Genomic DNA, 15166 nt, shown 5'->3' with positions numbered 1-15166 from the left:
GAAGGACTTGTCCTCCATTGCCCTTCCAGCTGTAATGACTCTAATTCCCTCATGCTAATGGTGTGTCTGAGCCTCAGCTCCTGCTGGGACCACCAGCCCACTTCTTGTGGTCACAGCTTGGCCCCAAGGCAAGAAGGCCCGTGGACTGGAGAGATAGACGAGAGAGACAGAGAGAAAAAGAGAGGAAGGGCAAAAGATGGTTCTGGTTTGATGCATGTAGAGCGTACCCTCAGACAGATTGGCATCCCCAGGCAAAAAGGACCTGTGGATAAAAGAGGGTTTCACTGAATTGTGTGTATGTGTGTGTCTCACTAAGTGTGACATCTAAAATTGGTGCCAGCAGCAGATTTAAACAATAACACCTCACTGTTTGACCTTACTCACAAAACCAGCAGCCTGTGAGATGTCTTCTTATGTGTGTGTGTGTGTGTCTGTGTGTATATGCATGTATCCCTTTCATTGATTTTTATACATCATAAATCATGTACATGGAGCTCCACACCTGCATCTTAGTGTTGTTTCTTCCAGCTTGTATGATGTGGTGTATGTGTGCGTATGTGTAGGCGTGCTTCCTGGGAGGCTGGGGAGGTCGGGGCAGGCAATGATGATGAGCACACACTACAGGGGAAAATAATCTCTCATTACCCAGAATTCCCTGATGCTACGATGCGCTGGTGAGCGTGATTTGTCCCACAGGCAAAAACGAGTGGAGTCACTCACTCGATTTATTAGACCATTCCAAACTCCCCTGCCCTCTGCCTCCCCTGCTGTTACCACCCTGTTCCACTCCTTCCTATCATCACTCTGTCTCGCACTCTCTCAGTCACCTGCTGTCTTCCATATGCTCTTAGTCCCTTCCCGCCTCTGCACTTTTTTGGGAATTGGATGGAAATATCTTATTAAATACTTATTTTAAAAGTTTGTGTTTAAAGTGTGTCATCTGGAACTCTTACTTTGAAGAGTTTGACAGTTGACATTTGTGTTCTTGCAGAGTTAGATAAGAAAATCAATGCGTCTCTTACATGTGCTCAACTCCAACCTGCAATCTTGCTGAGTACAGCATAAAGACTGGAAACATGAAACTTCTAGACATCTAGTGAGATCTCACGGTGAGGAAATATGCCTATACAAGCACCTTTAAACTTACTAATAGGTTTATAAATTTTCTTTTAATTTTAATGGGTAGAAACAACACTTTTACGTATTATCTTTTGTCTGCACACTCATATCCAAACTCTGCCAAAGGTCTACACATTTATGATATCCTCCATTCATTTGTTAACTCCCATTTTAAAACCCTGAAATAAGCATTAACGTTGGTACCTTAAAAAAAAATTGAGCTACAACTATAATATTTCAATTAAAAAGTTATAAGGCAGTTTTACTAAGCGTAACTAGCAATGTGCATTCTGATGCAAATGCATACAGAAACTCACTCCCCACATCCAGGCAGCCTTCTGGTACAATTTACAAAGTAAGCCATATTTTTTTGTAAGATAATTGATAAAAATGCTCCACAAGGAACCAACAATATACAATATCTAGTTCAGTGAATGAAATTAGGTTAGGGTATGTCATCAACTTGTGGACTTTTTGATACACACATCACAGAAAGTCACCTTGCCTCTAATAATGCACAACTTTAACCCTGATTATAACAGGGTGAGTTATTGAAAAATCTCTGCCTGTAAAGTTGTGAGAAAAAGACAGCAAAAACCGTTTAGTATCACAGGATAAACATTTTATTCATAAAGTCTGGTATTTTAAAATGGGACCAGAGCCTCAAGTGGCCATTAGAGGAACAGATTTGGTTTTTTTTCATTGTTGGCTTCATTTTTCAAGTTGCTGATTCATAAAATCTGAAATTTTTTGTACCAGTGGTGATATCATCAGTGTTTCTATGACCAAAGGATACAGCTTCAGTTGCATTCCTATCTCCCTAAGAAGTTTCTTTAAAAAATAAAATCCTCTGTGCATAGCTAGTGTATCCAAAGCTTGGGTTGTATGAATTATGTCGTTATTTATTTATTGTTTTAGAGAGAAATTGTTCGTGTGTCTTAAAGATACATATTTATACATATGTATGTATTTGTTGTATGTATTGAGATTTCACCCAGATTTGTACACTTTTGTTTTAGGGGTTAAGGATAAAATGTTTCGGAATGGCAGTTCAAACATCATCACTGATCTCCTGCTGTGCTAATCCCTTGATTTTGCCACACATTCTCCTCCTGTGTCTGTGCCCAGTCGCTCTCTCCATCCATCTGGGTATCGCTGATCCATCCATCCATCAGAGTGAAGAAGAGCTGTGGAAATCCCACCTCGCCCATCATAGCCCCTTGACTTTCTTTGTTTGCATACAAACATATTTCAGCTTGTAGTTAGACGTCAGGGGTTTATAGAAGAATACAGAGTATAATCATGTCTTATATCCTACAATGATTCAAGATTTATGCTTGGCAAATAGGAGAATGAGATGCATAGATTCTGGAGGCCTGTGGGACATTTGCTGAAAATCTATTGCAAATGACAAAGCATTAAAAAAAATCATTGTTCTGCTGGTGTATTTGATAGATTATAGTGCTCTATTGTAAAAATGAGATATTACTAAGCCAGAACTATCTGCCTTGTTGTGCAAGATATAAGGCTGGTGACTATGATTACTAATAAGTCACTGTGTAATTTTTCTAAGCTAAAATAAAGTTGAAATTAAAAGCTGTTTAAAGATTTTGTAACGTGTGGCTAAATCACAGGCTGCAAGACTCAAAAGGTTGATTGAATCGTGGCAACATTTGGGGTTTGTTGAGGCACGCTCAGCTTCATGACATCTTGGGTTTATCTGTGAAGAGAAGACATAAAAAAACCACACACAGTTGTTACTAGACTGCAACAGCTCCACAATCACCCCATGAAGGGATTTGTGCGATTTTTTTCGTGTTGCTACCTTAAAGCTGTAAGGCTTGATGTGCTTTATGGCTGCGACTCCCACTGATTGTGCTGAGATCTCATTTCACACATGAACGTCTCTCTCTGCTGTGTGTGTCTCCATACACTCCGTAGTTAGTGCCTTAACATTACACTTCTGCTCGCCCTGGGCTACATCACACAGCGAAGGAAGGGAATGGGATAGACAGATAAATGAAAATGTAGGGGAGAAAGTGGTGCAGGAAACCACTGAAAATGAAAAAGAAGAAAGAGGCCCTTTCCCCATACTTTTCTTGTGCTTAATTCTATTTTAAAATCATAATTAAATGCACTTATGTCTGTAGAATAAGTTGCCCAGCATGAATTACTTGTGGACAAAAATTTTTTGTAATTTTTAATTATTAGTACTGAAAATCTTTACTTTGCAGCTATATTAATCCATATTTTTGTGGAATCCAGTCTCATCACAATAAGCTCGATTTCAAGTTTATTGTAACTAATTACAGTGATGGTAATTAGATATAATTAACTTGAAATTAAATGCCAAAACAGCTATCAGAAGTAGAAGAAAATTGCAAATTTGATCCCTAAATATTGAGTTATGGTGCATTCAACTCGTTTGTAGCCACAAAGCTGGAGACAGATGCAGACTTAGTAAAAGTCGGCCCTCTGGGTGCTTGGAGCTAGATTTATCACCACTGGGGCCCTCTGATGATGAGGCCGTTTAGTGGGGTCCCTGTAGTCCTCTGCTGATTAGCGGCAAACATCTTCCCTAATAACCTTAACAAGAACAACGCCTCAGGACCACATGCCGATGCACACAGGCAACTGTGCACATGCACAGATACACATCCACACCTCCACTGAGATTAAAAAAAAAAGAGCTAAGGGTTACCCATCCTCCTCTTCTTTTCCTCAAAGTCACCGGTCTCTCCTCTGCTCCAGCCATCATTTGGCATCCCTTGCTATTTCTGGGATGAGACCCCCTCCCACCTTGTCTTCTCCTCCACTCTGTATTGCTGCCCTCCTATTTACAGACACTATGAACAGAATTGAGTTGGTTATGGTTCAAGAGTCCCGCCACCCTACATAAAGTTGGTCTCAACATTAATATGATATAAGACAATACGAATATATGAATACAAACAGCAGTCCCCAGTCTTCTGGGGATAAAGAGGAGAGGAATGAAATTGAGAACAGAATTTATGATGCAGTGTTTTGAAGCAGTGGGGTTGATTTTATAGACAGAAATCAACTCTGTGGATTGTTTCCCTGTAGTAGTTTGCACATTTGTGTGTTTTGTTTGTTTTTGAGTAGTTTATATGTAGTGTATATGTATAACTGAAAAGCGTGAAAGTAAGTGCAAAAAAATAAAATCAGATAAAAAGTAAAACCCCTGCATTCGAGGATGCAGTCCCCTGATTTGCTAGCTTGGGCTTATCATTGCACAAAAATAAATATATAATTTTATTTACACTTTACTCACCTAAAAAATATGTAGGAATAAATTTGAATGTGTTTAGTGAAAACGAGATACAGTTCTGTGAAAATTTATCCTCAAGACTTTCGGGAAAATATTCTGTGGATTGATGTAACATTTTTTTTTTCAAAGGTTGGAGTCCTGTTACATCTGCTGTAAAGCTAACACAGCATTTCATAAAGAGAACATTATACATACAAGGTGGTGGTAGTGTGATGTTCTGTGGTTGCTTTGCTGCTTCAGGTCCTGGACAACTTACATAATAAATGGAATCATGGATTTTGCTCTCTACCTCAAAATCCTGAAGAATAATGTCCAGCCATCAGTTTGTGCCCTGAAGCTCAAAGGTACTTAGGTTATACATTAGGACAATGATCTGAAACACATATGGGTTATTTTTGTCTAATATTAAAATGTGTTTGATGAGCTGGAACATTTAAGTGTGACAGATATGCACAAAAACAAAATAAAAATAAAAATCAGACAGGGAACAAAGCCAGCAAAGACAAAACTGTTTAAGTTAGCACCATTTTTTAGTTTTAATAGGACAGATTGAAGGCTAGGATAAAATCCTACAACCAGAAACGTTTACGCAACAAAAACAGTGCGGAACTTTTTTAAGCTGACAATGCAGAGGCAGTGAGAGTCCGACAGTAACGGACCTGCTGTGCACATCCGCGATACTATTCCTACTACACCGAGGCTCCCATATTTCTAATATTTGAGGTCCAGACTCAATTTTAATTACTAGTTTTTATTCAAGATTACGAAAGACTATTTTACGGATCACAATTGAATGCAACGCGAGAGTCCCGCCGTGACGTCACGTGGAGCCTTTGAGTCATGTCAGCTGAGGGAGGAACTTCGACAACAGAAAATCAACCAGGAAACAGAGGCTGCCAAACTGATCCACCGTCTCGGTCTGACGGGTAAACGGCGGCGTTAACAACAGGCATCACAAAACACATTAGTACAGGATTTATATTTTGTAATTAGGTTTGATACACAGCAGCAACATGGCTTCCCTGTTCAAGAAGAAGACTGTAGACGGTAAGTTTGCTCAGGGTAAAAAGCTAGCTAACTTGTTTTTAGCCCGGTTGGCCGTACAGCTTGTTCTGTTGTTCCCGTGTTAGATGAGACGTCCCAATTTAACTTGATTTACCTGTTCTGAGTCGAGCTGAGTCACACTGTTGCCCTCGACGCGCTGCTAAACTTAATGTATATATGTAGCTGTTTTACAATGTAACCTTTAAGGAAAAAAAAATGCAGTGTTAATTGTTACAAGTATCCTCTTGGTTTCTTTCCTTTGAACTTCACCTGTAATCGTTAGAGTTACAGACTGTGGAAAGGTCTGTGTTCACTCTGTTACACCATGGTTTCCAATGACTTAGAAACGCCAAACATAGTTATCATTAAGTGTACATGATATTTTTCCCTGTATGATTATTTTTGCGTGTGTCGTATTTACACCTATAAACTTTAATTTGGTTAACTTACTGTCACTTTGTATCCTACACACAGACTGAAACTAATGCCTCATTGTGCTGTGACTAAAATGACGTCAGTTTTTTGACAAAGAGTGCAATAAAATTGTGCAATGGAAAGTGAGGCTGTTATCGTATGAAGTTAAGTCATTTAAAGTGGGCTATATTCAGTTAAAAAAATGTCAAAATTCTGAATAGCCTTTCAGTCTAAAAAAGTGAGTATTTTCCCCCCAGGCTAGGTAACCACCTCAGAAGGTCAGAATGGAAAATCAGTCAAACTTACTTCAAAATTAATGAATCAATTATTCACTCTCAGATACTAATTGTATTAACTCCTAGGGCTGGATTTCAAGAGGAAAGGCGGACCGTGCCTCAACCTTTTGGACCTGAAACTTATTCTTGTGGAGAATTACAAAGAAAAAAAATATCAACTTTGTATCTTTGGGTTTAAAAATAGACTCTACTGGTTAAGGCAAATCTTTTCAGAGCACACCCTGTTTACTCCTCCCATTGTTGTCATTCTAGTTTCACCTATACCAATCATCTGCATACTGTACTCACAGTGTTCTCCTGCCTCCACTCCATTTCAAGGCGCTGTCAGGTCTTCTCAGCCGTCCCCCATCCAGTACATTTCTTTCTTTTCTTTTTATTTGACATCTCTTGCGCTCTGGACACAGGTTTCTCGTTGATGCCCTGGGTTTGGGCGTGGGTCGTAGTTTCTGGTTATTTGGCCAATTTAGTAAAGGGGGGGTGGGTTGATCACCCATATTTGTAGGACGATATCCCTCCCTCTTTGAGACGTTGGCGGCACGTCACCTTATACGTATACAAGCATCATTCTCTTAAGTGGTCCAGCATATTGACGTATCTCGATCAAGTTCGTGGGTGTTGAACTTTTCAGCAAGAATAAGGTTTTGTTTTTTTTTTTTCTGAAAGTGGTCAATTTTTTTTTTTTTCCAAAGTAGGGCATTTGCTATTATATAGTAGCTCATGAATATAGACCAGGGTTAGCTTTTTAGAAGTTTTCTTCTTTTTTTTTTGTTGAGTTCTTAGTTTTTTTTTTGTGTTTTTTTTTTTTTTTTATTCATTCATTCATTTATTTAATGAATAAATGAATCCAGTGCACACCTGTCTTTCCTGGATGAGGGATCCACCCTTTGCTGTTTTTCAGAGGTTTTTTTTGTTTTTCTTTTACTTTTTCCTCATTGAACCGAGGCTTGAACTCTAAAAGTAGAAAACAGTTCAAAGCCCTTTGAGGCAAGTTTGTAACTTTGAGCTATATGAATAAGACTGAATGAGAATTCTTTGATTCATTTATTCAGTCCTCTGTTTATTCTTGATTCTCACTTTTTTGTTCTTAAATATTTATTTATTTTTAGAATTGCTAAAAAGTTCCTGCGTTTAAATAACAGAAAAATGTCTGATTTTGGGATAAATCTCAAAACTATGTTTAAGTCTTGAAGTAAGGTTATTGTTACACTGATTAATTGGGTCATGCCTCAGTCACACAGATTACTGCCTGACTTCATAGTCATAAATTATGTCACATGATGCCACTTTGTGTTTGTGTGGGTGGTTTAGAGCTGACACTGTATTGGCATGAGCTGTCCAAGCATTTCCACAGTTGGCAGTGTCAGCATGCTCTCACAGTGTGTTACTGACTGCTCTGAGATATTTCACGTGCATCTGGGCGCAGAGTCAAACATGATCACTATTGAGGCAGTGGCTGGATGCTTGAGATTTCTTCCAATATTTGGCAGCTGCTCGGGAACTATCCTTTCTAATGCTCCAACAGAATTGATGTTGAACTGAAAAACAAAAAAGATACCACACATGACACATGCTGAGGGCATAGGTGAATAAAAATTGATTTTTTAGAAAGAAAATATGTTTATCTTAATTTTTCTGTTGAACAAAGATCGTTGTAAAATCAGACACATTGATAGTCAGTCAGAGAGGGTATGTTTACATTGGAAGTTCAGTGGTTTGAGCCACAGCTGCTGTAGTTTGCATATCTTGCATTCTTAGGGAAGATACTGAACCCCAAATTGCTATGAGAGCATCAAAAGTGTGTGAGTCATGAGTAAAAATCACCTAATTACATAGAAAAAGCTTAAAATGAGTGTAGGAAAACAATGTATACTGTATATACTGTACTGTATATGTTTCATCCAATTTATCAGACATTTTTTTATTCCACTTTGGTAAGTCAAAGGCTTGTGGGGTGTTGTACCTGCACCAACATTCTCGCTCTCTCAAACCTTTCTATCTCATTCTTTTCTGAAGATATAATCAAGGAGCAGAATAAGGAGCTGCGCGGCACACAGAGGCAGATCACCAGAGACAGAACAGCGCTGGAGAAACAAGAGAAACAACTGGTAGGAAGCATGCAGACAATTAAATATAAAAACTATGAGGAACAAAAGTATGTGCATTCATGGCATTTTTTTTTTTTGTCGATTTCTACATATTGCATCAAAGCCCTTTTAGGACCCTCTGATTCCCCAACAGACACAATCCCAGCCCCAGATGCATATTAGATTTTCTTTCTACATTCTAGGACTGTGCCTGATTGGCTAATGGGGCTAAATGAATAGACAAGCGATTTGGTGAGGTGGCTCTGCCTCAGGCAAGTGAGCCTATCTCTCATACACTCTCACAGAGTTAAACAATTAGGCTACATTCATCGTCGCACATAATCTAGAAGATGAAAGAAGCTGACTGTGTCCTCTCCTCTGTTGTGTTAAGTAAATATCATACAGGACATAATTACCTCCCTGGGGAACGAACATTCTTATTCTACATTAATGTCTTCCGTTAATTAGTCTCGTTTTAAAAGCTTTGTTGCAGATTCTGAATAAAAGATTAAGACAAAAAAATGGAAATGACCTATATCTGCATTTTTCTTTTTTTAGCACGATCATGGCTGCCTCCCAGTGTGCCAGCTCTCCGTACCAGTGTATGCACACACATCCATGTCTGTGCTCACTGGATGCAAATGGCACAGGGCAGAGATTATCCCCCAAAGATCAAAATACTTTTAAAAGTTAAGCTTTTCATTTTCTCAATAAATTATTTGGGATTTCTAAAAGAGTTCAAAAGTCTAAACAATATAGAATCTTTTTTTATTTTTAAAATATTTGTGCTGCACAGCATTTGGCTGCCTGAAATGTTACTAACAGCTGGATTGAGGCTCCTTTAGCGGCACACTGTGCATCTGTTGTTCAGAAAAATCTTCAGCAGTGGGCCTTGTTAATGCATTAAGGTTCCCATTTGCTAGCATGCAAAGCCCAACAGCCTCACAGTTGTTCCTGCACTATCTATCCATCACAGCCCCACCTCCTCCACCCTACCCTGACAGGCCAGTAAATAAGACATTATAAGCTTCCCGTCAGCATCAGTTCGTCGTACTCGTCTCTCTTTCCCCCGTTAATGCATTCTTAGTCTTTCTTTTTTCTTTCAGATAACACTGCAGCTGACAATATTATTGCCTTTTTTTAAACTAGAAGGTCTGCTCTTTTTCCCCCCATGGCATTATTTGAATTGTTTAGAAGCAGGGAGATACAAGTTGAAATCAAATGACCTGCTGAATGTGTGTCTGCATTAGAGAAAGGCAAAGATGCATAGAGCTGAGCGAGGAAAGCCTTTAGCTTTATCAAACATTAATAATTGATTGTAATTTCCTGAAGAGCATGCTTTCAGCACATGTACGATAAATAAAAGACATATTGGCTAGCTCATCGTAACCTGGAGCTTCTCTGTTGTCTCTCGGGAATCGTGCCCACACACAGAATCCCTGTGGGGCTCGGAGTATTTTTGGCTGTGTACTGAAGCGAAAAGTGTATATGAGTAACAACTGATCTGGATGATTGTGTTTACAAATTTGTGTTTACAAACACAATGGTTTCTCTGGGACTCGGTGGATGTATTTGTTTTATGCATACATATATATTTTTAATAGAAAGAGTATCCCTAAAGTCCAATAAAATGTTTTATTTAGTGTATTATCAATATGCTCTATATTAAAAATAAAAGCTTCTGTGAGAAATTACAGGTGCCCAAAATCTCCATCTTTCCCGTATTTTCATTTTCCTGAACCTCGGGCTGGCTGTGGTGTTGGGAAATCAGTGGCATTAATTGACATTTCTCAAAACAAAGTAGTTTCCTGGCTTCAGCTAATCTGCAGCATGTTGTTTTAGAAAGGCCATCCCTGAATGCTCAATTTTACTCAATTTATATGGGAAAACACAAGCACATCAACTCTAAATATAATGCTTATTTACAATATTAGGCAGATAACCAGGAGACAATGGTACATTTCAGCAGCCTCAATCAATTGGTTCCAGATGTGGACAGTATATCTTAATGAGAATTTTTGATTCCCTGTTTTCTGCCAGTTCTTAGAATTTTCTGTTATGTTATGTCTATACTCATGCTTGGTAAATTTGCACATTGTCCATGCATACACACACACACACACACACACACACACACACACACACACACACACACACAAAATTAACTCATAATGCCAAAAAAAAAAGACAGATGTGAGGAGTCATATCGTATTCTTCTTTCCTTCTCCAGGAAGCAGAGATCAAGAAAATGGCAAAGAGCGGTAACAGGGAGGCTTGTAAGATTCTCGCCAAGCAATTAGTTCAGCTGAGGAAGCAGAAGACTCGGACGTACGCTGTCAGCTCCAAGGTCACCTCCATGTCTACGCAGACAAAGCTCATGAACTCCCAAATGAAGATGGCCGGTGCCATGTCTACCTCAGCCAAGGTAAAATGCTAGACCCTGTCAATCAGTACAGCTCATTTTAAATTAGAAATATGGATACAGTGCAGCATATACAAAGTGAACAAGTCCCTACTTAAAGATACTTCACGTGTCATTGCTGTTAGACAGTCTGTATCAGCAAGGTGTTGCTATCTAATGGAAAAGTTAGATTTGTTTTCCACACGAGCTAGGTTCAGTGTGTACACACATTAATATTCTAGTGTGGTAATTAGAGTATTAATGTGGGGTCTGTTCATGTTTAAAACCCGAGCCTTGTAGCACTGTTGTTAATGAAGTATGAGAGGTACTAATTGGCCAGGAGCGATGTACTGTACAGAGTCACACTGAGCAAACATAGACAGGTCAAATATAATTAGGCTTTAAATTAATGGCGTGTGTTCAAGTATACGTGAGGCTGTGGCTATGTCAGAAAGAATGTGTTAATTATATTATGTCAGATACACAAAGGTTGTTTAGACACAGACGCACACAGGAAAGTTGCAGCTTTGATGTAGTTTCTTCAGTAGAAAGTGAAGCATTCTCCATCACCTTTCTCCTGAGCTTTAGATTTGCATGATTTTGGGAAGCCTGTCAGTCGAGACGTTGATGTATCAGGTATTGTGTCAGACTCAGGTCTGAAAGTAGGCCATGTTTGTGCTCATCTTTCACAGGAAGTTGGTCTGTCTTTAGGACTTGCATAATTCTGCGATGATAAATGAATTCAGAGCAAATTTACTTGAGGTTGAGGATCGAATATTTTGTGAAATGTCTAAAGTTTAAAAGGTAAATTATCTCGAATAGTTTGTGCAACTAAAGTTCATCCTAACATGTTGAGCATAATTAGAGGTTTCTACATCGTGAAGAGTGTTATTTCTCGGCAGTAGCAACTAAAAAGATAGATTCTCATATGTTCCTTAAATGTTTGCAGACAATGCAAGCAGTGAATAAAAAGATGGATCCACAGAAGACACTGAAAACCATGCAGGACTTCCAGAAGGAGAACATGAAGATGGGGATGACCGAGGATATGAGTAAGAACACAATGCACTTGGCAAAACAAGTTTGGGAAGATATATGGGAATAGTGTGAGAAGTGATGTGTGCTGCAATATATGCAGCAAAGGCAAAATATGTTTGTGGGTTGTTTTTCAAAAGAAACACTGAAGTTTGTTTTTTTTTGTATGCAGCAGCCCTCTTGCTCTAAAGTCCAAACTTGTGACTGGAAATCAATTTGATTGACTTTTCTGTCCTTATCTTCTTCCTTCCTGTCTCACTATCTGTTCAGTCAACGACACTTTGGATGAGATCTTTGAAGAATCTGGAGATGAAGAGGAATCTCAGGACATTGTCAACCAGGTCCTGGATGAGATTGGCATTGAGATCTCAGGGAAGGTAAGAAATTCAAAAAGAGAACAAGACAAACCACATCTCTCATACATACCTCAACTTTATAGACATCACAATAGTGCATAATGCCTAACAATCTTACCATTTTACCTTTTAGTCTCTAGTTTAACTCCACATTTTACAGATGTAGATGCTCTTAATGGAGCACACAGCCCCTAGCAAGATGAACAATAAATGCTCCACATGGCTTTTACTCGGCTCTTAAAATGTATTCCAGCTGCCACATGGTGGGGCTAGCCCTCAGCTCTTCTAGCTGTGTTCCTTTTTTTTTTTTTTTTCCTTCTTTGTAACTACCAGGCTGTCCGTCTGCCGTGTGTCTGGCTCCCCCTGGGGTGCTGCATGAGTTATTACCTCTCACAAAACAATGCACAAACCAACAAATTTCCCAATAAAAAGCCCCCAGCAGGAGAGGCAGTTTTTAAAAAAAGCTCATCAGACTGTCTCAGGGCTTTTTGGGTGGGGTTTTTGTTTTGTTTTGTTTTGTTTTTGTGGGGTTTTTTTTGGAGGGGAAGAGACACATAGGATGCTCTTTAAAAAGTAAAAGTAATCCAAAGGCTTCATAAAATAACAAGATTCACAAACTATAGTTTGGAAATTCTACCATAATAAAATAAACATCCATATGTTACTTCTATTGTTACTGGGATAATTCTGTGTCTACTGACAGTAAGTAGTCAGTTGGGAAGCTAACAAATGCTGTAAATAGTTTCAGTTTTTTTCTGCAAATAAAAAGTAACCGGCATAAAATGAATCATGCCTTTTGGTGTCGAGTACCAGATTGTTTCAGCACCTTTTATAGGATGCAGTAATTGATCATTAACAAACCCAAACAACTGCACTTTTTAAGTAAAGTAAACTTTACAGTTAATTGACAAAATTGTGACTCAGTTTGAACAGTTTGGTTTTTTTTTGTTTTGTTTTGTTTTTGAGTGTCAGCAAGCAGCTGTACATCGTAGCCGGTCTCGAAACAAGTAGCAGCTCTGCGATTGAGCGTGTGTGTGTATTTTGAAGTTGATGTGGCTGCTAATGGGGTTTTCTACCCATGTGTGATTCCAGATGGGGAAAGCTCCAGCTGCAGGAAAAACCGTCCCCGGTGCTGCTGCCGCCTCCAAAGCCACCATCTCTGACGATGAGATCGAAAGACAGCTCCGAGCTCTGGGAGTCGACTAGGTTTCGTCTTCGTATTAATGTTCAAATTGTTAGAAACACTGGTTTTGTCATGGTTCGAGCACGCACACTTACACACACACACACACACACACACACACACACACACACACACACACACACACACACACACACACACACACACACACACACACACACACACACGTTTATTAACACATGCATATTGTCACATTCGCCTTAGAGATCATTATGGCAAAACATGTGATCTATTTATGTGAAAATAATATTTATTACAACATCGGGGAGGCCACATCTCAAAGGTGGACCAGCAGTTGATGTTTCACCTAAAAAACTATTCACACATTTGTTTACCACCCATCTGTCTTTATAAGGGCTACAAGTGTATGAGATCTTGGAATTGGCTTTTCCCTTCTGGCATTTTGGTCAATCGTGAATTAGTCCTATAATCTCTGTCTGCTTTTATACGATCGAAGAAGGATGGTCTTTCTTCAGGAAGTTTTAATGAATAAAACATGGTCATTAAAAAGCAGCTTTGGGGATGTCAATAAGCAGATGGAACTTGTATTTTTCCAACTCAGACTATTTATGTGCTATCTTTGTTGCCATTGGTAAAATTAAAACCAATTTAATCCACCTTCTCTGAGGCAAACTTTCCATTTTAAGTCATTCTTTTGTCAAATTTGCAATGTTTTATGGATAAAATGCCTCTGTTTGATTTCTTTCTCATCCTGAGATATTAGAGATAAGACAGACACTTAATCATGCTAACTAGCTAAATCATTACCAAGATTTTTTAGGTTTTCCAACATAGGTACTGCAGACAGACATATGCATGTGAAACATGAAACTAATATCTTTGGGCTGGGGTCAGGCTTTCAATTTACGTGCATGAAATGAAAGACAAATTGATCTGAGAGCAAACTGGCTATCATTTTTATGATACTGTACAGATTATAAAATTAAATAAAGTTGAGATTAAAAACAAAATTTAGGGCTAATGAAATACTGGCATGTCAAAGAGTTTTAAATCCATAATTAAAGCCAGAGGGCTTCTGGGTTGATGTTTGATTTACAGAGATCGTAAGGTGGTACTGATCCTGCAGTCCCTCTACTCTTTCAGCTGCTGTGCAGTTGCTGTCATTTTTTTTTTTTTTTTTTTTTTTAAGCTGCCTCACTCACAGAAACACACAGACACTAAAGGAACAAAATGATGGAAGCATTTGCTAATATAACACTGTGATTGAGGAGATTTCTTCTCTTCTCCAGCTGAAGCAGGTTTTTCTTTACAGTAATTTGTCAGCGTCAGCGTTCCAGGCTTCATGATAGTGACAGCCATATCTGCTCAATGTTTTCTTTGTTTGTGCCCCCTCGTTTATACTCCCTTTGCCAAAATAAACAGAATAAGATTCATCCGTGCGTATGTCTGAAATGTACAAGTCATAATTCTTTGAATTTTTGCAAAAAATTCATTCCTCAACCTTACACCAATCTGTTGTGAGTGAGGACAGAATCAGTTAACAGACATATTTTGAGTGCAGTTCCACATTAGGATATTACCATGCATTTTCAAAGGTGTATGTATACTCATTTTTGTTTCCTTCTTATTGTAAAGTGTAAAGGGTGTATGGCTTTTATAAGGAATAAAGTTTCCTCAGGTATGATTGGGTCTTTTTTCATTTTCAGTCTCCACTTTATCCCCCCCCCTTCTTTTTCATTAAAGTTGTATTCAAGGTTTTTTAAGGCTTCGCTTCAAACCGAGCAACACAAAGAGGTATATATCTTTTTTACTGTCTTTAAAGACAGACATCAGTTTCCATTCATTTCCATATAAATGACAGACTCAGACAAAAGTTTGCTGAAATTCCTTTTTTTTAATCCCCCCCAGTAAAAAGAAAAAAGTGCCTGGTAATGCAATATAATTGTATTACCAGGCAATGAAAAGT

The 15166-nt window shown here is 38.6% G+C and overlaps 1 protein-coding gene and 1 long non-coding RNA gene across 3 annotated transcripts; one reads left to right on the top strand and one right to left on the bottom strand.

Annotated features, from left to right (window-relative positions):
• Positions 1-1719: 1719 nt before the first annotated feature.
• LOC120433653 lies at positions 1720-6889 on the bottom strand. The gene is made up of 2 exons (XR_005608690.1): positions 6451-6889; positions 1720-2839 (listed from the first exon to the last, which is right to left on the bottom strand). It is a non-coding gene; the product is annotated as an uncharacterized LOC120433653 (long non-coding RNA).
• chmp2ba (charged multivesicular body protein 2Ba) lies at positions 5234-14884 on the top strand. Of its 2 annotated transcripts, none has more exons than XM_039600308.1 (7): positions 5234-5455; positions 8176-8267; positions 10477-10671; positions 11597-11699; positions 11953-12059; positions 13131-13314; positions 13375-14884. In XM_039600308.1, the coding sequence occupies exons 1-6, from the start codon at positions 5422-5424 to the stop codon at positions 13242-13244; spliced, it is 645 nt and encodes a 214-aa protein (XP_039456242.1). In that variant the 5' UTR covers positions 5234-5421; the 3' UTR covers positions 13245-13314; positions 13375-14884. The 2 variants fall into 2 exon arrangements, with proteins under 2 accessions (XP_039456242.1, XP_031585091.2); XM_031729231.2 differs by having other exon boundaries at positions 13131-13346; positions 13407-14884.
• Positions 14885-15166: the final 282 nt, after the last annotated feature.

This window comes from Oreochromis aureus, linkage group 16, assembly GCF_013358895.1.
Source record: "Oreochromis aureus strain Israel breed Guangdong linkage group 16, ZZ_aureus, whole genome shotgun sequence".
Lineage (NCBI taxonomy): Eukaryota > Metazoa > Chordata > Actinopteri > Cichliformes > Cichlidae > Oreochromis > Oreochromis aureus.
The sequence above is the reverse complement of the archived record's forward strand: the minus strand, read 5'-3'. Positions and strand labels throughout refer to the sequence as shown.